At 45.8% G+C, this 26,521-nt stretch overlaps 1 protein-coding gene across 1 annotated transcript in view; it reads left to right on the top strand.

Moving 5' to 3' along the window:
- The window catches only part of NAB2 (NGFI-A binding protein 2), a 160,623-nt gene that overhangs the window by 90,144 nt on the left and 43,958 nt on the right, over positions 1 to 26,521 (top strand). Inside the window, exon 4 of the mRNA XM_078688999.1 lies at positions 13,027 to 13,084. Within this exon, the coding sequence (XP_078545125.1) occupies positions 13,027 to 13,084 (58 nt within the window). The remainder of the gene's footprint in view (positions 1 to 13,026; positions 13,085 to 26,521) is intronic.

Raw genomic sequence — 26,521 nt, 5'->3', positions numbered from 1 at the left:
TATTACATTTGCAGTAATTTAGGGATCATATAACTCATGAAAGTGTCAAGCTTTGAAAGATGTCACTCTTGTTTTGAAGCAGATGTCGATATCTGACTCCCACTACGTCTGTGTTTGTTTCCTGGGTATAAGCATGATTCCAAGGCCCATGAGAAGTACAGCCGTATGTAGTCCATTGCCATCAAGGAGTGAGAAATGAACTTCTTTATTCCTTGGGCCAGTCGCAAATGGCACTGTTGTCAATGCTCCAGGTCTCACTGCAGGTCATGGTCTTTTTCTACACAGGTATATTCTTAGTGGGCTCCCTCGAAAGAGAAGTCCACCCACCAAACGTATAATAAGCATTGCAAGAGAGATGCTTCCTCCTGTGGGCGTCATTCCTTTTCACAGGTGAGCTCATCTAGTCGATTGTGCCTTTCTCCGACTCTGGTCTTGTCTTCACATCCTACCCCCATTTTGGAGAATATGCACCTGGGACCAGTTCGGTACCAGCTCCGCGCCTGATACGGGTTTTATGCCTGCTGGCACTGACCCTTACAAGAGGTATATTTGACAAAGACTTTGGCCTTGTTTAACCTTCCTTCAACACCCTCTGGAGAGTTTTTGCCCCCCAAGACGGCTGCAGGACCTTCAACAGTGCCTTCCCTTACAGACCCTTCTCTGGCACTGACAGGCCCCAGTCCACCTCTGAAGACAAAGACTTTGCTTCTGATGCTGGAGTTTGTGCTGTCTTCGGATCTGCTGACCCCGACTTTAGACCCAACATCAGAACTATCAAAAATCCCCAAAACTAAGCACCATTTTAGTAAAGGCCAAAAATAAGTTTCAGGTTTTATGCAATGATGAGCCTATTTGCAAGCCTCTCTTTAGAGCTCTATGCTTTGCCGTCTTGGATGATAATTTTGGAATGGATCTGACTCTATACAGATGCCTAATATGGTCAACAATGATAAGATCAAGGGGGCGTGGCTAGCATCATGGTCGAGTGAGACCTGCATTCGCCAAGCTCTGGCAGAAAGCTTTAGCCGACAAATAATCCGGCGTCCCAGGGGCCCGGAGAACATTAGTTTTTACTGCCTGGGGGCTGCGAGGTGTTCCGGCATGGATCGAAGTGGACCCGGAGGCCCCGGCTGACATTTCCGAGCGGTGTTTTGGTCCGAGTTGGTGAACCTGCTGGCAACCTAAGAGGGCGCCTGATCCAGACCAGGAGACCTCTGGCCGTGGAGCAGGGCTGTGATTTGGATTGCATCCGCGATCACGCAAAGTGGGTGAGCGGATCTCTGTTGCCCCCCCCGGGGGCTCGTCTATTGCCTGTTGCATATGCAGCATGGGGCACTGGTGGGCGGAACCTTGAATGCCGGTGAAGCCTGAGCCACCCTCCCTTCTTCCGGGCAGAGAAGGGTGCTTATAGATGGTGGACAGCACTCTATGACCCTCAGTGCCCAGGATGCAGGAGGAGTGCCGGTGCTACTGAGGGGGCTGACTTCGGGGAGGAGGTGCCTCGACCGCCGGGCCGGCGAGGCACCCCTAAAGCGGGGTGAAGTTGTGGGAGCCCCGGAGCCTGGAGCTGGCCTGCGGAACAACTTCGTCTGTGCTCTGGTAAGGAGTTGGGGCGGAAGCGCCGATCATCTGGAAAGCGCTTGGAAGCCTGCAGGACTGTACTGGAGCCTTGGTGCTCTTGTCCCCCCCCTCTCTCCTCTTCTGTGTGGCGGCCGGAGACCTTGGACCATTGGCGTATGATGGGGACTGTCTGCAGCAGGACTGGCGCACGTGGCCTGTGTGTGACCCCTGATCCAACTCTAGACCCGGTCCGGCCTTCTGCGGAGCTGCAAGCCAAGTGGACTCTGGGGCTATGGAGGCGTGAGAGTGGGTCTGGACTGAGCGGGGCACAGGCAAACATACATCCACGGCGAAGTGCCCTGAGAGCGGCCTGTGAAGATCGTGAGGTGCCACCTCCCTCCCGCTGAATCAACTGAAGGGCCGTGACCACCAGGGGATTCGGGAGGTTTCTGCCAGACCTGTGCACACCTGTCTGGGTGGGCTGCACGCTACCCCGGGGGTATTCCGCTAATTGGAGAGATTCCTACATATCCCACCCCAGCAAATAACAACCATGGAGAAAGATAGGGATCCGAAACCACCACGACAGGGCAAGATGGACCGCTATACGAAGGTCATCACCCCCCCCCCCCCCCCCCGGAGGAACGATTGGGCACCCGCTTGGACGCGGACACCCTCCTCCAGGCAATCCATGCCTCCAGAGCGGCACTTCAGGGGAAAATTTACGCAGTGGGTACGGAATACAGAAGTGCCGCTCCTGCGCCAGGACCTGTTGAACCTGGCAGGGAGGGTCACTGAGTCGGAGACCAGGTTGGGTGAGGCAGAAGATATGATAAAAGATCTACACCAAGGCATGACGGAGCTACAATCTTCACATAAAGACCTGCAGTGGCGGGTGGATGATGCGGAAAACAGAGCACGTCGCAACAACCTCCGCTTTGTGGGGTTTAGGGAAGGTATTGAAGGAATAAACATGTCTGAGTTTCTCCATTCTTGGCCTCTACTCACCTTCTCAAAAGACACATTTTCCACCTGTTTTGTTATAGAGGGAGCCCACAGGGCGCTGATGGCCCGACCGTCTGTAGGAGCACAGCCACGACCAGTAATAGCTCGCTTTTTGAACTTTCTGGACAGAGACATGATTCTCAGGGAAGCCAGGAAGCTAGGGGAGATCCAACACCAAAATACCTGCATAATGATCTTCCCTGACTACAGTAGAGAGGTACAGAAACAGAGGCGCACTTTCGATTCCATGAAGGCCAAAGTGCGAGAGCGTAAGATCCAATATATGCTCCTCTTCCCTGCAAAGCTGTAAGCGATTTTTTTGGCAAATCACACTTCTTCCAGACCCCGGAGGAGGCGTGGCACTGGTTGGAGGAACGACCTACACTGGATGCGCCGGAGCTACCATCGCGTCACAATGGGTCGTTGACGGAAGATGCCAGACGGTCACCGGGTCAACAAAAAACGCTGAGGCCCCGACAGACCCACACTGGACGACTTCTGGATGCGACCCCCTATGCACCAAAAGGCACTGGCAGACCTCAAAGGTGCAGTGTCCTTTCATTGGATTCTTGCATCTCGTCAGGCTCCCGCACTCTTCATCTTCCCAACCATCATGACTCAAACACAGAGGCTGAGGACGGGGACTCCGGAGGGGAAGAGGTTGCGAGCCCCTCCCTACACCCCTTGGCAACTGAAATAATGGCAATGGAGCAAGATGCAGTAACAGATGCTCTGGCCTCACAGGGAGAACCACCGGACTCACATTCGTAAATGGAGGCCTCGAGGTTGTCCGTGGACACAGACTAAAACTTCGGAGCACGCAAGTTGGATACCCCCACCCCTTTTTTCCTTCTTTTCTCTCCTTTTATTCACCTGCTCCGCCTGCCTGAACCTGCGGAGTGTTCGTGGAAATCCACCGAATCGTAGACAAGAGGCTTGGAGTGGCTATAGACTCAGGCTCTTCGTAGCCCCTATTTTCTGTAAATTTTCACACGCTATAGTTTTTCTTTTCTATTCTGTTTATTCTTCTTCCTCTGTTTTGTTTTAGAGTCTCCTCTTTCACGCTGCGAGAGTTGGAACTTGTGGCGTAGGGCGGACGACAGACCTCTACCACCCTAAGGCTCATTCTCTAGCGACTGGCGGGGGATGCAACACTGGGGAGGAGGGAGGTGGGGTGGGGGAAGAGGACGGGGGGTTTCAACAGCTCCTATTGTTGGGTTTATTTTATTTTATTACGGTTCATTGTTTAGCGGTCACACAGGCACGGCAACATATACAATCACCCACAAACGCACAAGGTATAACCTGATCATGTATGCTCACGGATCCAGTGACTGATCATGCACCTCCGGCGCCTGAGATGGAGACTGACCCCTACATGATACTCACTTGGAACGTAAACGGCCTAGGGAACAAAATCAAGCGAGGGTTGGTGTCCTCATACATAAAACGTGTTCACCCAGACGTGGTGCTCATACAGGAGACTCTACTCAAGGGCACAAAATGTGGGTTCCTTGTGAGGGGGGCCTACAGGGTCCTCGCACACGTGGGCTACTCCACGGGCTCCAGGGGGGTGGCCATCTTGATAAAAAAAAAACCCGTACAAGGTAACACTTTCATAGACCGACCCTCACGGGACGTATGTGGGAGTGACAGGCATATGGGGGAGACGCAATGTCACTATTGTATCGGTCTATGCCCCTCCTAAAATACAGGCAAGGACTCTTCTTGGGGTGACTTATATCCTACTGGAGACAACGGGTATGTTACACATCTTAGGAGGTGATTTCAATGATGTAATGTCTGTCCCTAGGGACCGCTCGGGGAACCGTGCTGATCCACCGTCAACTACACAGCTGGCTCGGCTGATAGATACCCTTGGTTTGGTGGACGCGTAGTCACGCTTGCATCCAGATACACAACAGTACTCATATTACTCTGGGGCGCACAGGGTTCATTCACGACTGGACTACGTCTTCCTTCCAAGAAGTGCTTTTAATACTATCTATGAAGTGGGGTATCTGGCACGGGGAATCTCTGACCACTCACCTCTGCTTGTTAAGGGAGGAGGGAGGCCCCAGGCGAGACAGGGGAATTGGAGATTATTGGCTTGGGACCTGCAGAACAACAAGGTATTAAGGGGGCTCTGGTCTGACACGACAGTGTATTTTACAGAAAATGAGGGTTCGGTGCAGTCGGGCGTCATTTTGTGGGAGGCCTATAAGAGAGTGTTCCGTGATAGGGCCCAAAACCGAATAGCATAGAGAAGCGGAAGGCACAGGAGGAGCTCACCACTCTGGAATCCCAAATTCTGGCACTAGAACACTGCTATCTCACGGGTAAGGACCCACAGGTCCCCCGGCAGCTAACAGACACACAACAGCGCTACAGAGACTTGGCTACAGAGGAGGCTAAGATGCAAGCGCAGGCGACCCTTCATAGATTATACGATGTGGGAGACAAGCCTGGCAAGCAATTGGCTTGGCTTAGTCGCAAGGAAGCGGAAGCCAGATGGGTAGAAAGGGTAGTAGATCAACAGGGGCAGACGCAAGAGGGAGACACGCAAATAGTATGGGCGTTCGATGCCTAGTTTAAAGCCTTTTACGAAGCCCGGGAATTGGATACGCCGGTGGAGTTTTCAGCATACCTGGACACTATCCAGACCCCGAGATTGGATGATACTGATAGGGAGGCACTGGAGGCGGACATAAAGGTGGACGAGCTGAAAGAATGGATTCCCAGCGGAATTTTATAACAAAGGGTAAGACCTCTTGGCGGTGCATCTTTTAGCACTGTTCCGAGACGTGGCTCAGTATGGCGTACTCCCTTTAGATCTCAGGATGGCCACGATTATTCCCATCCATAAACCGGGAAAAACCCCGGTGGATTGCGCGTCGTATCGTCCAATCTCACTCCTCAACATGGAGGTCAGACTCCTGGCGACCATCTTGGCCCTACGCCTGCACCAAGTAATTTCAGGCTTGGTTCACCATGACTAGACTGGCTTCCTCCCAGAATGGGCAACCAGACAAAACTTACGGGGGACCCACAATTGGCTCATGGAGGTGCAGGACTGTGACGATCCCCACATGATGATGATGATTTCCCCATCCGACGGGGAACCCGGCAGGGATGCCTGTTGTCCCCCCTACTCTTTGCCCTTACAATCAAAATAGTGGCATGTGAGACCCAACAGAACAGGGAGATAAGGGGGTTTCAGATTACGCCGAACGACGCGGGGGGAAGAAAAAATCTTATTATATGCGGACGATATCTTCTTATACATTACCCGACCGGAAGACACGGTACCTGCCCTGTTTGAGCTCCTGGACAAATACGGGTCCTTCTCGGGCTACGCCATAAACTGGCATAAATCAGTCATCTATAGCCCAAGAGCCAGGGAGGCATGGCCTCCCCTTCCCAGGGCCCTACAGATAGCGCAGACGGGATTCACGTATCTGGGGATCTATTTAACCACAGATAAAAACCTCTCGTATCAAAAAAATATCCAGCGGGTCATAACGAAGTTTGCTGTTGATGCACTGTGGTGGAAAGCATTACCCCTTACGATCCTCGCCATGCTGCAATGTTCAAAATGATCACCCTGCCCCGCTTCTTATAAGCCCTCCACAATGAGTACTTCCCCCTCCCTAGACAGACGTTCTGGGTGATTGATGTGGAAGTATGCTCCCTGCTGTGGCTTGGGAAGCAACCAAGGATTGCCCTAAGTACGCTGCAGTGGAACCAGTATAATGGAGGCATATCCTTGCCAGATATCTAAGCCTATTACTGGGCGGAGCATCTGACGCCAGTGAATGAATGGATCCATGTCCTGGCTGATTATCCCTCCTATAGGCTAGAGAGGAACACCTTAGCGCATCGTTCATGCTTATACTTTCCATGTGGAGGGCGCAGGAGGGGACGCCTACTCCCGGCCATGCGAATAACACTGGAGGTCTGGGACAGGGCAACCAAGGTAATGGGCTGGGCGCGCAAACCAACTAAACAAACACCGATCAGGCATTGCACCTAGTTGAGGGAACTCCACAAACTAAGGGGCTTAGGGGGTTGGGATGCCATTGGCATTTCCAATTTAGGCAACGTGATGGCGAAGGGGGGACTCAAAACTTTTAGGACACTGGCAACGGAGTTTGGGCTACACACTACCCACATTTTTAAGTACGCGCAACTGAGACATGCCTGGACAGCCAAAAACTTGCTTTCCCCTCCTCTGCCAGAATATGCTCCGCTGGAGGGACGACTATTGCAGGAGCAGATACCCAACAAGGCAGTCTCCCTAACATACAGGACTCTGAATAATAACATGCCTGACAGACTGGGGAAACTTAGGGAGGCCTGGGAGCAGAATCTGGGCGCGCTAGAAACAGTAGACTGGGAGGCGGCCCTGATACACCAAAGAGAAGTAGCGATTAAATCCCGCCTCCGACTCATCCAATACAAAATATTGCACAGGGTGTATTTTGACAGGATCCGCCTACACTGCATGGGCAGAGCAAGCGAGCCACACTGCCTGCGCTGCGGACAGCCACATGGGGACTTCTATCATAGTATCTGGGAGTGTCCCATCATACACACATACTGGACACATGTACTGGGAGAACTGAGCAAAGTGCTGAACGAGACATTACCTTTCGATCCTAAATTTGTACTGTTGGGCATACCCGGAGATGTTGACTTGGGACGTCCGCAGCTTATCTTTGCTTTACTGGCATTGGTGGTAGCGAAGCGAGATGTGGCCCGTACATTGGGGGCATCGCTACCTCCCCTATTAGGAGAATGGAAGAGGGGGATGGATATGTATATGACGGCGGAGAGGGTTACATACAAAGCAAGAGGGTGCCCGAGGAAGTTTCATTAGGTGAGGAGGAAATGGAGAAATTATCAAGGATTAGATGGAGGGTTGGGATCTGATTAGCATGATATGATTTTTGGACCTAACTGGGCCCTGGATGAGGGGATCACCGGGTCTATGTCTTCGAATCCTGGAGGTGACAACGATGAGGGGGAGGATACTGTTAGATCAGAGCTTGGCGAGGAGACCATTAGTCTCCCGGTTCCATAGACTGAGGGGGATGACATGTCTTTTGATGTGGACTATGTGTGGGTGCTTTGACGCAGTTGTGATTAAATGTGATACGCTAGATGTTTTGTATTGGTTGAAAATGCAAATAAAACAATTTATTAAAAAAAATAATGATAAGATCAACTGTAGTGAAGCGGACAACCTTCTTCCTCCTTTAGATGTTGATAGGGGTGTTTATTTGCCCTTAGTAAATGCCCTTCTCCTGAATATGACTAGAACTGAGTGTCAGGCTCTTCCACATAGAAAATTGCCACCCACAAAGGAAATTGCCTCCTTTATTGCAGTTCTTTACAAAGGAGAATAAGGCTCATCTTTTCACCACAGAGCTCCTCCTGCCTTCAATCTCCTATTATGGTTGAATGGGACAAGTTGGCTTATGTTCCTGCTATGAGCTTGGTGGTTGCCCTCAGAAATCATCCTGCTCCGATGATCTCGAGTGTTATTTATCACCCCCAATAAATTCTAGCCTGGGCATGGTCACATTTTATGACGTGCAATAAATATATATCACACCGAAGACGTGCAATAAATATACACCACAGCTGACACCGGACCACTTGTAATCAGGGCCTTTGAATTTTGATTCTGTATCACAGCACCAAGTATACCTGTGTCTCTACCTGGTCATTCAATTTTTCAACATCAAATGAAGATGGTGATCAGATGCACAATAAGAAATCTGGATGATTTCCATGATTTTTCTTATCTACTCACCATTCACCTGAAATCCAGGTAGTCCAGACATCCTTATGTATGAAACTTATTCCTAATTAGTTTCCCTCTACTTCTCCAGACAGAGTGAAACAAATTGAGGCAATGATCAAGAAAGTTTTTTATCTTGGAAATCAAGTTCCTCCAAGACCTATGTGCTTTTTAGCTTGCTACTCCTGTGCCTATTGGAAGATGTCCCCACTGCTAGTACCCAATCTCATGGATCATTCTCATGATCAAAGTGCCGAGATGATACATAACTGGTAAGATTACTGATTCCAAGCAGGCTCCCTGCTCAGGCCATGGCCCTGTGGGTTTGGTTGGCAGGCCTAAGATTGTTTCAGCGGCTACACACTGTCATGCCTAAATGTGTTCCACTGGGTTCTCCGGAGGCACTCTCTGGCCAAGCGAATAGCTATGTTTATGTTTATGTTTATGTTTGGCATTTATAAAGCGCAGCGTATACCCGCGGGTGTCTTGGCGCTGGAATGTTTGCATGATTGTTATTCAGTACGGCTTACGGTGTCCAAGGTAATTTAGAGGAACAACTATTGGTTAAACAACCAGGTCTTTAGTTTCTTGCGAAACTGCAGGAGGGACGGGCTTAATCTAATATCTTGCGGCAAGGTGTTCCATAGTTTGGGTGCGGCTGTCAAAAAACGACGGTCGCCCCAAGATACTGTTTTGGACCTAGGGATCGTTAGTTGGTTGAGATTAGAGGACCGAAGCTGTCTAGGTGGGACATGTCGAACCAACTGGTCCTTTAAAAATTGGGGACCTTTATTGTTTAAGGACTTGTAGACTAAACATAAGGATTTGAATTTAATCCTATTCTGGATGGTCAACCAATGTAGTTCTTTTATTGTTCCTGATATGGCCGTAAATTTTGGAAGTCCCGAAAGTAGACGTGCTGCAGCGTTTTGTATCGACTGCAGCTTTTTTAGAACCCTGACCTGAGTGTTTAAAAATAAACCATTGCAATAATCAAGTGCCGAAAGGACCCTATGCCCTTCGATTGTTCTTACTGGTTTGGTGTAAAAGCCGAATCTGTTTTAAGAGATTCATTCTGGACCTTGCCATGGCTCATTCACTGGATTTGGCTCCCCTAGCCTCTCAGTTCCACCAACAGTACGGGGAGTATAGGGGTTATTCTTAGGGTCAGCCTTATCTGCAATACCAGCCCTCCCAGCCTGTCAAACAGTCAAACTATTTTTTTCATAGTTACAGAGGGCGTAGCCCCACCATAGGATGCAAAAAAACACCAGCAGCAATCATCTTTTTTATCCTTCAACTTCTCCCAACAAATCTTTTTAACTCACCCTCAAGGGGGCATGTGCGTTGTATGGGGGTAAGGGAACGAGGCGGGTGTCCTCTTTGTTGACATGCTGGTAGTTCTTGACTTAGGATCATTAAGTCCTTGGATCATCAAGAATAGATACGCTGTCGGTTTTCAGGAATCACCTTCTTCAAACATCCTGTTTCCTTTGTATCTTGGGCATATCATGTCCCCTTTTTCCAGCAGGAGTTTCTTCCCCTCTGAACAAGGGAAGTATACAAAAATGTTATGGATGGACTGCTTGAATACATCTCAGCCACTGGTAATTATTCTGGGCTGCATCCCAATATATTGTTATTTTGCATACCATAACCCCTTAGTTTGCATTCCACCATATGCAAATCCTTCTTTACCTTGCTTTAATAAGTACAGTCCAGCCCCAACTGCTAGACCAGGTTCTCCCTGAACTGGAACACTAACAACCCAATACTGATTTCACCCTGATAAGGGCTCATCAGTCGGGTGCAGCTTGGTTCCAGTAGCAATGTGAGCATGAGACTCATATGTAGGCATATCCATTACACCTAGGTCCTTGCATTGAAGTATATAAAAAAGTGATGGATAGATGCTTGAATTAATGTCAGCCACTGGTAATTACTCAGGCTGCATCCCAGTCTATCATTATTTTGCACAACATGCCACCTCAGTGTGGACCCAGCCATATGCAAATCTGTCTTAACCCTGGTGCCCCAATAAGAACAGTCTAGTCCGAACTGCCATGCCAGGTCTTCTCTGAACTGAAACATGAGCGACCCAATACCGACTTCACCCTGATTGGGGCTTGTCAGTTGGGTGCTTAGCACCAGTGGCACTTACAGTGAACATGGCACACATGTCTAGTCATACCTGTGTCGCTTACTTAATCGCCGTGAAATATACACAAAAATTAATGATGGAATTCTTGAAATAATCTCAGCCACATGTAGCTGCGTGGGAGCGCATCCCGATCCATTATTATTTTGCACTCTATGCCACATCAGTTTGGACCCAACCATATGCAAATCAATCTTGTCCCTGCTCCAATAAGAACAGTCCAGCACAAACTGCCAAGCCAGGTCTTCTCTGAACTGGAACACAAGCATCCCAAAACTGGTTTCACTCTAATTGGGGATCATCAGTCGGGTGCAGCATGGTTCCAGTGGCACAGTGAACACTAGACCGATATCTGTATGTACGGGTCGTACTTAGAGCATCTCAGTGAAGTATACAACAAATATTGCCTCACATTCCCTCTGCTGGAGGCATTGACGCACTAGCATTGAGTCAAGGCCCACAATGATTTGGTGATGATCAGTCATCTGGTCTGCTCCCTTAATGAGTGGGTGGACTACCTCAGCTGGCTTCACTTTCATGAGCACCAGTGGCATCTTCATCTGGAGGTGGTATGAGCCAACTTCGCTCTTTGGGGCACTCCTTCCTTGGACCCCTTCAACACTCACAAACTCTTAATGCCAGCTGTTCTGCACTATCCATTTTCTTCTGCGAGGGGCTCTGGGTAATTGCAAGTAACTTCCAGCTTCATTGTATGTTCGCTTCCCATTCCATCGATTCCTCATGCTTTGAGTAAGCTACGGGTGCAGAAGATCTTGATAGTGGCAGAGTAGTTGAGGAGGGTGTGATACTCAGAACTGCCACACTTCTCTCTGTGCCCTCCTCTTTTGCCTCCACTAAGGACAAACCTCCTATCTCAGTGAAGGGGTATGTTCTTCATCCAAATCACCAGAGCCTCAACCTTCATGCCTGAAATTTGAATAGGACAATTGGATTTTTGCTGACATACCTTCAGAAGAGGTGAACATTGTCTTAGAGGCCCACTGCCCTGCCACCATATTTGAATATTCTGCTTGGTGGTTCTTTTTTGTGTCTTAGTATGCAGAGGAAGAGGTGGACTTCTCAAAGCAAGTTTATTTTTGTGTTACACTTCATGTTTTCTATGGCCTGGCAAGGCTTTGCTTTGGGCAGCCTTAAACGATATTTGTCTGCCCTTTACATTTTTGTTTGTTTTCCAGATCAGCCATCTTTATTCAAGTCACTTGTGATGTGCTCCTTGAAAGGGTGGGTTTGCATGCTTCCTCTTTCACCTTTTTTTTATGCCTCAGTGTGACCTGAATTTGGTCTTCACCTTTCTTATGGGGTCACTGTTCAAACGTCTGAACAATTTTTCCTTAAGACATCTCACACTTTCCAAGGAGGAAGTGAGGCTATGCAGTCTTGATCCTTGTAGAGATCTAAATTGCTACATTGATAGTACTCGATGATCAACTCTTCTTCAGCAATGCTATTATGGCCAGGCCCTCCTCAAGAAGAATCCCCCAGAGAGCATCACAGCTCTTCTTCCAATATGAAGACTTCTTCTTTGAGATTTGGGCTTCCGTCCACACTGTATCTGGCATTACTACCTTGACTCTCAAGTCCACATGGATGGCTATTGTACCAGGTATGTGCAGCTGGAGTTCTTGGTTTGATCATTCTTTCAGACCCATCCTCTTGCTGGGCACTACTTGGGTATTCATCTAAGAAGTGAGGAATCTGCACATAGAAGTATCTGTGATCAGAACAAGTTACTTACCTGTGGTAATACTATTTCTGAAGGGTACTTTATCTACCTGCGGATTCATCACCTAACCACTCACCTTCTTTTTCTGAAAAGAAGCCCAACACCCATTTAGTAAATAGGTTCCATGCTAGGTTTCTGCACAGTATCCTTGCCAGTTTCAGCAGTATCCTTCCCGTCTCTTGGAGCGTGGAAAAATGGCCAGGCAGTGCACCGGGTGGCTCCATATGTGGCTCTATGACATCATATCTGGAAATGGGCAAGAGTTGAGCTGGAGCTATTGCACCCCCTTACATGCGCTGGGAAGCTTTTTCAAATTTTCCGGATCCAGTCTGACTCCTGAAGGAGATTCAAGAGGTGAGGAGTATGCAGGTAGGAGTATCCTTCAGAAAAACACAAGTTTATTTTGTGTGTGTGTCTGTCTGTGTTTCACTTTTCTAAATTAACTAACTAGTGAGGGTATGTGTTAGGCTACTGCAACTTTTCTGATATTTATACAGAGTGCTTCAAAGCTCGCTGGGAAATATCAAACAGTGACATGTTGGCTCTACTTATATAATTACCTAATTGATCATGTTTATATGTGCTTTGTGGTGCAGTATAACTAAATCATCATGGACCTATCTATATGGATTTTTTTACTAGAATTGAAAAGTGTTATGTATCTGAGCAGGATGACAACACTCAATTGCTATTGTAAATCTCTCTGTTATTAGAAGTAAGCTCTAACATATTTACATTTTCTTTCATTTCTAGACTGCATAGTGAGGACAGCAGTGGGATGCCACCTTTGGCAAAAAAGATTAAACAAGAGGTAAAGAAATCTTCAATAGCTACAATGCTGCCAAGACCAGACTAATAATACTGATTGAACCCTTCCTTTCAAAAATAAATCCTTCATGGAATTGATGAAGTACGGTGAGACCATCAGCTCAATAGGTTAAAGGCACCACAAATAGATTAATTAGTGGAGTCCCACCCAAAAGAATATGTTCCACTTTGTTGTTAGAGTTCATAAGAGCTAAGCTTCTTCTTAAAAGGAGACCTGGTTGATCTGCAGCATACGTATCCTACAACATTCATCTTTATTGTTAAATTAATTTCAGTTTAACTTTTCAGCTCATGCCATTCCATGGAAGACTGCATTGATGGTATCTATAATGTATAATTTTGTGTTACATTTTTGACAACTTGTTCAAATTATTTTCATTGGATTGTTCAGTTCTCCATACTAGAATTCTCTCTGAGATTCATATACAGTAGAATGTATACTCCTCAGCGGTCTTCCTCTTCAAAGTCCTTACATACATGATATGACTCCGCACTTCAGACAAATAGCCCTCTATACCATAACAGGGAAGAATGCTGTTTTCTATTGTCCTCCTTATGTATTTAACATTCTTTGCTTTCTAAGAGCCATATCCCTGCCTTCTTACCTTTAGGACCCTATAGCCCAAAAGCCTCACCCGTTCTTTCTGCCTCCATCTGGAAGCGGTAACCTCTCTTGGAAGTAAGCACCTGCTTATTTCATTTCTCTATCATTGTACATTCCATTTCTTGGTGTCACTACCCTTATTTAACGTGTGGCTTGTTGCACTGTGTAGGCCTGGATTCTGCCCCACCCAGTGGCTGTAGCTGGGGGAGGGTCAGATTCCGGCTGCAGGTCTGCATGCCCAGTAGCAACTTCACCCTAGAGAGCTCAATCTGTCTCCCTCTAGGGGTTTCAACATTTACAATCATGGGTGAGATGGTAAACATTTCATCCTAGGAATGAGCATGTTGTCATCTTGCCTATGCAATAGACCTGTTCAGTTGGCTAGTTAATGTGTCAGTAGGTCCCTATACTTGCGGGTCAGTGATGAGTGCGTTGTACTTTCCGGCTCTGTCTGTGCACTTCACATTTAGTAGAGTGAATTGTCCTTGACAAGAGTGATGGGGAGTAGTACTGTTAGAACTTTATTTCCCCAACAAGTATGCAGCTGAAAGTTGGAATACGCTGATCACGTTTACAGATTCACGTATGAAGGCACATTAGTAAGTGCCATTAGTATTATTAATGAACACATGGGTCGCTCTGACCATAGACTGTGTAATTATAATAGTTATGGTGATTATAATGGGCACCTTCACCTTTTTCAGTTGACCCCATCTGTTAAAGAGTTGTTTGTTGACAAGCTCCATCTGGGCTCAGAGGAGATTTTTTCCTTTGAAAATCTGATTGAACAAGGGTGAGTACCCCTAGAGCATGACTGCTCACACACTTGTAATGATTTTATCCCACACCACACTAATAGAACCGTATTTCCTTTTTTAATAGGCTGTTGTTTGTCTGCTTTTGTCCTGAAGAAGACTCTAATTGATGTAACTACAAACACACAAAAACAGGGTCAAAACATCGACGTGAAACTATCTCATGTCCAGGATCACTATAGCTAATAATTTACGGAAATAGCACAAGCTAGAGTGAAAGACCGGAGAAGGACAGACAATTTATGTTATTGTTTTGTTTGCTTTTGAATTGGAAAGTTCACTCATTTCACTTTATGTCACCACAGTAACCCATTGAATTGCCTGCATATTTGTTGTGTTTTTTCATAAGACAGCTCGTATCTATTTTCTGTGCAAAGTGCTTACAAAATTAAAAAACTGAAATATCAGAAACAACATAAGTAATACATTTATATATTTTTGATAAATCCCTGTAAATCGGGGGTACAATCACTAATTACCAGGTGACTGATATTTTGGCTGCTGACCTGTTTGGAAGGTGCAACCATGCAAAGGAGGGCACTTCTGCTGGAGCAGGGTCTTGTGCGTGCTTGGCCTTGCTGGTTCACTCTTTGACTTGTTAGTGGGTACATACTTGCTTCTGGCTGCGGCCCATCCACCTGTTGGTGCCTGTGGGGGTTGGTGCACACATTGCTGTGTGCTTCTACATGCAGTTGACATCAGTGTTGGCTCTGCTTCGAATCCGCCTAGGTCCCATGTAGGCATGCTGCTTCTGTGGTGGTGGGTAAGTCCCCTTTTGGCACGCTCTTTTCAAGATGTGTACGTGACTGAAAGGGCAGATACAAGTGGTAAATAGTCTTGCCTATGCAAGTCTAATGATCTGCCAATCTCTGACTTTCTCCTGACATGCCTCGCTCATCTGTAGCTTCACCACCTCTTTACTAACTGCTGGGGGTTATAATTCCTGGATCAGTGTATTATTGCATCTGCTCTTGCACTGCTGTGATATGACAGTCATGAAAAAAGAACTATTACCTAATGAAGTTTACTCTTCTGTTATGTAATTTAATCTATGAAGAGGAGTCACTCCTAGCCTACTGTTTGAGATATTTGGTGACATTGGTTACTTTATCACAAAGAGAGGCTCCACAGTCTCATGAGTTTTTGTTGTTGTTTTCAGTATGTACTGCAATGGGTGCAACTCTGTTTTCCCACCCAGCATAGCTCTTACTAATGTTGCAGGTGCAGTGGCACCGCAGCCGGTGTGCCTCGACATCCCAATTATAACACTCAGCTAAGTTAATTTTGGAAGCTTGGGATGGAGATCTACCAACCCCCTTGACAGACGCGGATTGTGCAAGAAATTGCATGCAGGTGCAAGAGGTTGCAAATAATGCAAGGTTCAAATTGACACAATTAAACTACCTCCACCATACGTACCTTGACCCACTAGGCCAACAAATAATATGCCTCAATAGGATCTCAACCTGTCTGGGATGTGACAAGCAAGGTGCAACATTTTTGCATCTGGCATGGACATGTAGGATTTTGTTGGTGTGCTGGGAAGATGGGGTATCACAACTTAAACAAGTGGCACACATTTGACTTAAAACAATATCACAGCACTGCCTACTGAGCATTGTACCTAAACCTGAGTAAAGACAATTGCAACGCATATTTGCTACGCAGGGCCTACTTTTGGCCAAGCACTGTAGAGCCATTCTTTGGTTATCCAACAGAGGCCCAACTGTGTTAAAATGGGGTAAAGATCTGATGAAGAAGAGACATGTTTTAAATCTATCAGGGTGGATAAAAGGCTGAGGAGAACCTGAGTCAAAGGGCGGATAGTTTACATTAAATGATTCACCATCAGGAGAATTCAGATAAGTGAGGTGTGATTACCAAAGTATCATCATTAGATGCATTGGTGAGCTGGTGCAGAGAACATTAGACCTTTATCCTGTTGCTAAAGCGGGACTGTGGTCCTGAGCTGTGGGGGTATTGTTTAATCATGTAAAGCTTGTAGCAGTGCTTGTCGGTCGGTTATCTCATTTGATGTGTCTGTGTCTACAAATTACTGGAACCCTGCCCTACTCTCCCCTTGATCTTGTATCTGCTTTTAGATATTCTTTTTTTGTGTGCAAATTGTCTGAGATGACATTTTTCAGTTATACAGGCGTTGCCGGTTCTTTTAACTCGGAACCAGTTTGACTGTGCTAGAGGATATGTGTTGTGATAAGCCCAATTCCCTTCCGTCTTACCCTTCATGCTCGTGCCTGATCTCTGATATTGAGCAGGGCCTGGTGCATTGCCTGTTTTCTTTTGTGGGTTCGGTGCCATTTGCCCTGAGAGTTTGTGAATCTTGCATCTCTGACTCTCCACCTGGTGCTAGTCTGTGTCAGATACCAGCTGTTTTTTTGTCGTCCACTTGTGCCCTTTGACTTCCTTGCAAAGGCACTGTTTTATGTAACTTCTCTTGAATTCTAAACTATGACATATCCATCCTTGATTTTGGTGGCTGCTCGTGGCATGTATTTACCAAGTCTGCAGTGTCTGTTTGGGTACCTTTGGAGCCTTTCTTTGCCCTGATTTGCTTCACTGCCAAGGTTCTTGATAATGTTGCACCTTTGGATTTTTCCTGGGAACTTCCATGCTACCACAGATCTTCCTGTCCTGCTGGTGGTTTAAAATGCCCTATTGCTGCAGTTTCTCTGGAATGGTAACTGCTAGTGATCTTTCATTCAATTCCTGGCATAGGGGCTGGGTTCCGGGACGGTTTGTTGCAGGTTGTCCATGTGGATGTAGGTTCTTCTAGCTTTCCATCTTAGGCTTTAATGGTGCAAGTCTGTTGTTCTCCCTACTCCATCCTTGGTTTTGTAATCCCATGCTCGCTGTTTCCCATCCTCCACTGGGTTGTGGTGAGAGGAGTGGGGTATTCCAGTAGTTGTCTCTCACCTCGCCACTCTATGCTTAGCCTCTTATAAATCGCTCCCCTTTGTCAACCACATTTTGATCAGTTTATTAGCATTCTGTGCTTTTGAATGGTGGTCCACTGAGATGCCACCATTTTTGTACTTTCTTTGGGCACACACTTAGTCGATATCAACACAATCACTCTTTATTAGTTGCTAGCCAACTGTTTTTTAAATTACTTTTATACTCTGTGCTTGTTCCTTCAGTCTTGTTCCGGTTGTTTTTTTTTGCTCTTTGACCTGGGGGCTCCAACCTTTGGGTGAACAGGAGCTTTGGCCTTTGCCTCTCATTCTTTCTTCTGGCCTGTGTTTTTGGTAGCCAACCATGGACCTGGAGATCCTCTAGTTTATTTTGACTCCGTCTTGCTTCCTGCCCATCCATTAGGGGTCTGTGAACACTCTCAGAGCTCTTCTCTTTCCCCCAAGTTTTGTGGGGCTTTTTCTGCTTGTTTTCCACCCCACTCCTTCCCTGTGCGATGTGGTAAAGAAGGTGATATTCCGTGATCATCTATTGGGTTCTCTGTTCTTCAGCTAGACTGGTAGTGAGCCATCTGTTGCTTGACTTTGGGCACCCTTTTGGGTGCTTGTGCCATGTAGGCTGTGCTTTGGCTTTTCTGGCCTGTTCTGCTGGTTTGACATGTGCTGCAGCCTCTTATGTCAAGTCTTTTTGATTTCCCCTTGTTGCCATGGCTTGCATCAAATAACTCTAAGAAGGAAAACAAAAAAGCCGTCATTGGCTCAATTATTTACTGGTAATCTTTTATACACTAAATTGGAATGTTCCTCGTCACCGTCTTTGTTCCTCACCATCTTCCTTTTGTGGGCCGCCTCTACTGATTTCTGCTATGTCTTATGACTATAAATGGTTAGTGACAGCACCTAAAATCTGAAAGTTGGTCTCTTTGGGCTCACCGTAGGAGTAATGGGGATAGGGTTATGTTCTCTCTGATATGCTGGAAAAACCCAGCCCGGCAAAACATCTATAGCCAGACCTGACAAAAAAGTCCACAGCAATAGATTCTGTCCACCTTTCCAATGTATTATATTATTATTATTATACAGCTTATAGAGCGCCTGGTTACTCCAACGGAGTGTCCCAGCGCTAGAACACCAAATTAGTACCCAACAGCTGGACTTTTGCTGGCCAACAGTGTTTTTTGAAAGCATGAAAACATGCACTGTAACCAATAAAGGTGGATACGGGCACAGATTGTTCTCTTGGTGCACTGCAGCACAAACAATGGCATTCAACTGAGGAGAGACTCATAAGGCCAATGTGCATGCTCATCTTCCCCTTCCGGCAATTTCCGATCCTATCGCCAGTCGGAGTACTATTATCAACTTCCATCCACCTCCTCCCAGTATGGTAATTATCAGCAGTAAGGTGGGTGCTCCTCCACAAAGAGGAAGGTGCTCCCTCTCTTTGTCCAACTAAATGAAAGAGTCATGTGCGACGGGCCTAGCTTCTCAGGTTGCCCAGTCCACTTTGACATCCAGGCCAGTAGGGGGGAAGGTGCGGGCTTACTTTCCAACCAGGTACCTTTAAAGGTCAGACTGCTGGGCTCTGGATATTATGCAGCATTCTCACACCATAGAACTCATGTCCAAGCCACCTCTAATACCAACAAAAGAGTAGTGTCACTTAAATATGGAAGTCTTGTAGGCAGAGATAACAAAATTCATCAGAAAATTGCTGTTTGATCCAGTGTCCCAACTTCGAACACAATCACAGATTTAATTTAATGTTCTTCATAGTGCTGAAAAAAATCAGGAGAAGGCTGTCTGTTCTGGATCTGAGGGTGCTCAACAAATTCCTATAGGAATAGTCCTTCAGAATGGTCTCCTGAGTGAAGGTATAACCACTGTGGCAGGGAGTAAGAGTGATTTCCTACCTAAGTGACTGGATCATTGAAAGTCCATCACCTTAAGGCACAAGCCAGGCAATAAACTCCAATATGTACCTGCCCTAAGAGTCTGGTTTTCGCCCTGACAATGAAAATGTTAATCATAACACAACATCAACAAATCATATTTTGGGGATTACACAGCTGCATGACTACTCTCAAAACTTATGTATTGTAGGAAAGGGGCAACAACCCCTTGGTCCGAGGTGTCAGCAAACAGACAGGACTCTCATTGTGGAAGTTCAAAACCATGCTAGGGATGATGTCATATTGTATCACTCTTCTCTTTCAGTAAGCCTGTGAGAGCATCCTTTCCAAGGGCAATTGGATTTTCAATGGAGGCAGGATACTGGTCATTTGCTTGACATAGTTTTGTCTCTCTCCAAAGCCAAGCAGGTTTTGTTGCTCTCCAAAGCCAAACAGGTCCTGGCCTGGTGAACTGACCCGCAGATACTCCGTTCCATCTCACCACTGATGCGTCCCTCTGCACCGGCGAGTTTATCTACCTTTCCACCAGTGACATTTGGTTGGCAGAAGATAGGTGTTTTCATATCAATTCTTGGAGCTAAGGGCCATGAGATTGTCTATAAAGTTGTTCTATCCCAGATTTCCAATCAGGGATTACTCATAAGAACATAAAATGAGGACACTTTAGCATATAAAAAATACAACCAGAAAAATATCCCAACTTTTATCTCAAGAAGCTGGGTTCTTCTCCACAACATTGAGCTGTAGAACTGCTACAACTAGTCTTCAATAAGTGGGGTCCCTCCTGTAACCTATTCACCATTTCAGACTGTGCGAATTGCCCATTTACACAAGCAGGTGGTGGTATCCAGGGGCTTAGGGGAAAGCTATTTTGATTCTTTGGAGTCAGTGCATATGTTTTTCTTCCAGTCCCCCTTATCGCAAGAGTCTCACTAAATTAAAGAGAAAATAGTGCAAGTTGATCCCAATCGCCCCACTCGCCCCCATTTTAGCAATCTGTCAAATGAAACACAAAACAAGTAAATGCCTAAAATATACATTTAAAATACAAATATACATAAATATTTTAAAATTAAATGTAATAAAAAATTTCTAAAAATACAAAGAGAAAACAATAAAGAAAATGTAAATGAAAATAATTGAAAATATTCACAAATATTACTATAAATAAAATCTGTCGAACATTAATGAAAGTATTTACCACTTGAATACAAGGGAAAAAATATTTACAGTTGTAACTCCAGTCTAAGAAGCATTAAAATACATTTACATAAAAACATATCATTATGACTACACTCATTTAACGATTTAGAAAGAATCATACATGAAGAAATGTAAATATACTATTCCAATTCAGTCCTAAACAGCTGTATGGAATGTGTTGGACTTTGGAGAGGTCAGATTTACTATTTACACTCCAACCTGAGCACCAGTAGGGATAATGATGTATATTGGAGGGGTCAGGATTACTATTCACACTCTAACCTTGGCAGCAGTAGGAAAAGTATTGGACTTTGGAGGGGACAGATGTACTGTTCCCATTCCAACCTGAGTAACAAGAGGGGTGTTGTTGGGAGTTTGTAGAGGTCAAATTAACTATCCCCCCTCCAACCTGAGTAAAAGTATGAAAAGTATTGGACTTTGGAGAAGTGTTGTTCTTTGGAGCAGTCAGATTTACTATTCCCATTCCTACCCAAGCAATAGTAGGGAAAGACTTTTAATTGGTCAGACTTACTATTTCAACTCCAGACTGTGCAACAGTAGGGACAACTGTTGAAGTTTGTGAGAATGTTACTTACTATTCCCAATCCAACTTCACTAGAAATAGAAACAATGTAATACTTTAGAAAAATCAAATGTACTTTTCCATAACACAAGTAGTAGAAAAAAATAACTATGCTCTTAGGGATGTCATCGAGGAGGACCACTTTCATAAAATTGGCTGGCTACATGATATCAACGGTGCTCTGATTAGCTTTGGAATGCTGAACCTATGGGAAGCTCCATCTAGTCTTCTTTTTTGACAGAAAGAAGAAATCAGGGGAAGATATTGGTAACTGGTTGGACAAAACATTATCAGAATAGTGACAATACCACACTGACGGGGAGATTTCGAACATTTAAACCCTGCCCAAGCCTAGAGCTCTATTGGAACACAATCTCAAAGCCCCTTGATTGGAGACTTTATTTTCTATTTGGAGTGGGCTCCCTCCCACTTAAGTCGTTTACTGCTAAATGGTCCTTACCTGTTGACAATAAGTGTCCCCTTTGCATAAAGCTTGTTTAAACCGATTCTCACGTGCTGATTGTCTGTCCTGCCTATGAAGGCCCCTGCAAGGCATGGCTTGCACAGCTTTGTAAGAACATAGGTACTAGACACAGTAACGTTGCCCAGGGAGTTTTGTGTACAGATCCCTCACCCCGCTATGCAATTCTCATTGCTAAGCTTTTAAGGTGGATGTGGTCCATAAGATCAAAATTGTTGCCTACTCTAGCAAAACAGCTAGAAACTAAAACTAGAACCTAACTGAAATCATTGAGTTTGTTTAAATCGCACAGTGGAATTCCCTTCACTTCATGATGTGGAACCGGATGTATGATGTTACAACGCATACTTTTACAACGCATACCGTTACAACGCATTTTTTACAACGCAAAAACTTTTACAACGCATACCATTACAACGCATGTTTTTACAACGCAAGTACTTTTACAACGCATGCCATTACAACGTAAGTATTGGTAAGTATATAATATATATTTTTTTAAATTAATTGTAATTAATATAATTTCATTTAATTTAATTTATTTAATTTAATTTTTTTAACCTGTACCCCTGTACCCCCAAAACCCAAATTAATCCAGAAACCCAAAAAATACCCCTGTATCCCATAAAACCAAAACTGTCCCTGAACCCTAAAAATACCCCTGTACCCAAAAACTGAATACTAACCCTGAACCCTAAAAATACCCCTGTACCCAAAAACTGAAAACTGACCCTGAACCCTAAAAATACCCCTTTATCCAAAAACTGAAAACTGACCCTGAACCCTAAAAATACCCTTTTACCCAAAAACTGAAAACTGACCCTGAACCCTAAAAATACCCCTTTACCCAAAAACTGAAAACTGACCCTGAACCCTAAAAATACCCCTTTACCCAAAAACTGAAAACTGACCCTGAACCCTAAAAATACCCCTTTACCCAAAAACTGAAAACTGACCCTGAACCCTAAAAATACCCCTTTACCCAAAAACTGAAAACTGACCCTGAACCCTAAAAATACCCCTTTACCCAAAAACTGAAAACTGACCCTGAACCCTAAAAATACCCCTTTACCCAAAAACTGAAAACTGACCCTGAACCCTAAAAATACCCCTTTACCCAAAAACTGAAAACTGACCCTGAACCCTAAAAATACCCCTTTACCCAAAAACTGAAAACTGACCCTGAACCCTAAAAATACCCCTTTACCCAAAAACTGAAAACTGACCCTGAACCCTAAAAATACCCCTTTACCCAAAAACTGAAAACTGACCCTGAACCCTAAAAATACCCCTTTACCCAAAAACTGAAAACTGACCCTGAACCCTAAAAATACCCCTTTACCCAAAAAATGATAACTGACCCTAAACCCTAAAAATACCCCTTTACCCAAAAGCTGAAAACGTAAAAAAAAAACAAACATATAAAATATTAAATATAATTATATACTTACCAATACTTACGTTGTAATGGCATGCGTTGTAAAAGTACTTGCGTTGTAAAAACATGCGTTGTAATGGTATGCGTTGTAAAAGTTTTTGCGTTGTAAAAAATGCGTTGTAATGGTAGTGCGTTGTAAAAGTTGCGTTGTAAATGTTGTTCACCTGTGGAACCGATATATTATCCTTATGCATCGGATTTGCCCCGCTATTTTAATGTTCTAATTAATTTTTATTTGTTCACATTGAAGTTTTTATGACATGCAAGAGCTCCTCTCTGATCCTGCGCCCGTACCTGTGTTCTCAGCACCGGGGTCCCTGCATTGTTTGGAGCCGTGAGGGAAGCGGACTCCATTACCCAGCAGCCCCAGAGCAGCGCACAGCCCAGCAGTCACCGTTCGCGCCAGGAGGCGCTTACACCACAGTTGGGGTTCCCGCAGCTCAGGAGCTCCTCTCAGATCCTGCGCCTGTACCTGTGTCCTCAGCACCGGGGTCCCTGCATTGTTTGGAGCCACGAGGGGAGCGGACTCCATTACCCAGCAGCCCCAGAGCAGCGCACAGCCCACCAGTCACTGCTCGCGCCATGAGGCATTTAAAACACCGTCGGGGCTCCCGCAGCGCGGGAGCTCCTCTCTGATCCTGCACCTGTACCAGTGTCCTCAGCACCGGAGTCCCTGCATTGTTTGGAGCAGCGAGCGGAGCGGACTCCATTACCAAGCAGCCCCAGAGCATCACACAGCCCACCGGTCACCGCTCGCGTCAGGAGGCACTTAAAACACCGTCTGGGCTCCCGCAGCACAGGACACCCGCGGGCGTGCCAGGTCCGCAGCCTGGCCAAGGGCAGGCCCATCTGCGCCCGTCTGCGCCCGTCCGTGGCAGGGCAGGGCCACCCCCCTTGCGACTTGTGGAGAGGTTCATAAGCAACGGTAAGAGAACTTCTACATTGTAATAGTCATTGAACGACATTCAGTTTCCTAGTTTGGGCAAAAGAAAGTTACTGCAAGAAAGGAGGAAGAAGTCTATGAAGAATGCACCAATGACAAAATACTTGACAAATGCAGTAGGCCGTATAAATGATGAAATTATCCATGTGGAGGAGCAATTAGCAGCTACAAAGACAGCCCTCGATGCGGCCCTAAAGGAATCAATATCAGAGGGAGATACGGAACCGCTAGCATCTGAAAGGATCGTGAGAGATAGGGCCATGGGGTCAGATACATGTGTAGAAATCGCCTATATAAAACTGGATAATCTTAAATGTCCTTATCCTTGTGTCCGAAATTCACCCGTAGAAATCTCTGTACTAACAGACGATAACTCCCTGATATCTCCACCAACAAAAAAGATGAAACAACCAGGTCGACTTGTAGATAGCCCAGTGGAAAAGCAAAATTCTATACCAAAGGTTAAATTAACGGCTAAGCACAAAAAGGTAGGATGTATTCCAGCGCAGACCTGAAAGGAACATGATCTTACAAAACAGAGACCTCCAGATCTTGAAATCCTTTGTAAAAAAAACTACATGGTAAAATGGATTGCATAGAAAGACGATTAACGCAAGAGATTAAGCAGATCCAGAAGGATGTGGCACATCCTACGGACATGGTTCCGTCGGAGCGCTCTTCGTGGGGGTAGGTTTCGGACCCTGGCTGCTCTCACTACAGGTACCTTACCCTATTGAGCAGCCCCACGTGAACAGACTGCGGGGCCCAGTAGGGACATTCCTAGGGTCTCCCCGTTAGAGCAGCACCATTAGGCCTGCCATCTTACTGACCGAGTGAGGTTGTATGTTTCTTCTTTTATGTTCACTGTGTAGTACTGAGCACTTGAGGTCCTGAAGAATTGCCAGTTGGCAAGAAACATGTCGACCTATCTAGAGGGTTGAGCTAGTCAGCTGTACCCCTTACAGTCCCTACCTCCCCTCTCACCCTTTTAACCAAGGGAGTCAGCCACGCGAATAAATAGCCTTGTGGACTGACCCACCTTCTTTTAATATCACCACCCTGTCACGACTACACCTTACCCAGACCCCTCACACGCACTCAACCATTGGCTGGAACAAAAGAACTCCACCAAAGAGCGCCCTTGTGGCGCCCGTCGGACATTGCAGCGCCAGTCTGACGAGGAGCAGGAGACCAATGATGAAGCATGACACCTAACTGTCTGGGTGTGTGAGGTCTTCTAGTTCCAATAAGGGAACATCTTGTCCCCTGCCTTGGTTCTCCTCCTTAGCACACGCATACGTTTTATCGCTCCTCTGGGGAACTTTGTACCAATTTGCGACTTACCGAAATATTAACCCTTTAATTAATAGATAAAACACTTAACACCTCCAAGACAGGACAAAATCAAATGAGAACTGTAAAAGAAAAATCAAGTCTCGCCAATAGAACCGGCTCTACAACACATAAAGAGATGGAGTTGACTATCACAGCTAATCAATGGTCTCTAATCTACTAACAAAAGATACAAGCCGACCCAGTATAGTCATAGCAGATATTTATCATGATACAACAGCACCAAAAAATCACCAACACACATGAAGAACAGTGTTCAACATCCTGTTAATAACTACAAGGGTACACTAAATCTCCCGCCTGAAGCAACACCTTGGGGACGATTCTGATCCTGGATTTTTATTTTCCATACAAATAGGATTTGTATTTTTTTCCATACAAATTGTAAAAGTCCCTTCCAACCCGTGTAGTACGATTCGTACGGGAAAAATACATACAGATCGGCCCGATCATTACAAATTGGATCGGGAAAAGCTGTACGACACGGACTTGTAAAAAAGACCATATAATTTGTAAAAAGGCTGTCCAACCCCTCAAGTACGATTCATACCAGGTTGTCAGCATACGATTTGTATGGAAAATGGCCTGTATACGGGGAATGACTCGTACCAGGCAACGAAGCGAACCCCTATACGCCTCGTACTCTGGTATGACTCGTTCTGGGGGTACGACTTATACCAGGGTACAGGTCGTATAGGGGTATGAGGCATACAGGGGTCCCCCCACATGCGAGGCGTGTGTATGGTGCGTACCCCAACATCACGCATGTACGCGATTTTGAGGTACGGTGCGTACGTACGCGATTTTGGGGTAGGGTGCGTACGTACGTGATTTTGAGGTACGGTGCGTACATACGCGATTTTGGGGTACGGTGCGTACGTACGTGATTTCGGGGTACGGTGCGTACGCAGGCGATTTTGGGGTGCGGTGCTTGTACGGTGCGTACACGACCAGTACCCCTTCATCGCGTATGTACGCACCATACCCCACTTTCCGTGTCATCCGTACGCACCGTACATACGCACCGTACCCCTGTATTCATGGGGTGTACGACGCGTACATGGGGGGGTCTGTCTCGTACTGTTTTCGGGGAGTACAAGGTTTTTCCGGCACTTTTTAGCTCTTGTAAAAAAAGAGCCGTACGGAGTGCCGTTTGT

Source organism: Lissotriton helveticus, chromosome 1_1, assembly GCF_964261635.1.
Source record: "Lissotriton helveticus chromosome 1_1, aLisHel1.1, whole genome shotgun sequence".
In the NCBI taxonomy this organism is placed as follows: Eukaryota; Metazoa; Chordata; class Amphibia; order Caudata; family Salamandridae; genus Lissotriton; species Lissotriton helveticus.
The sequence above is the reverse complement of the archived record's forward strand: the minus strand, read 5'-3'. Positions and strand labels throughout refer to the sequence as shown.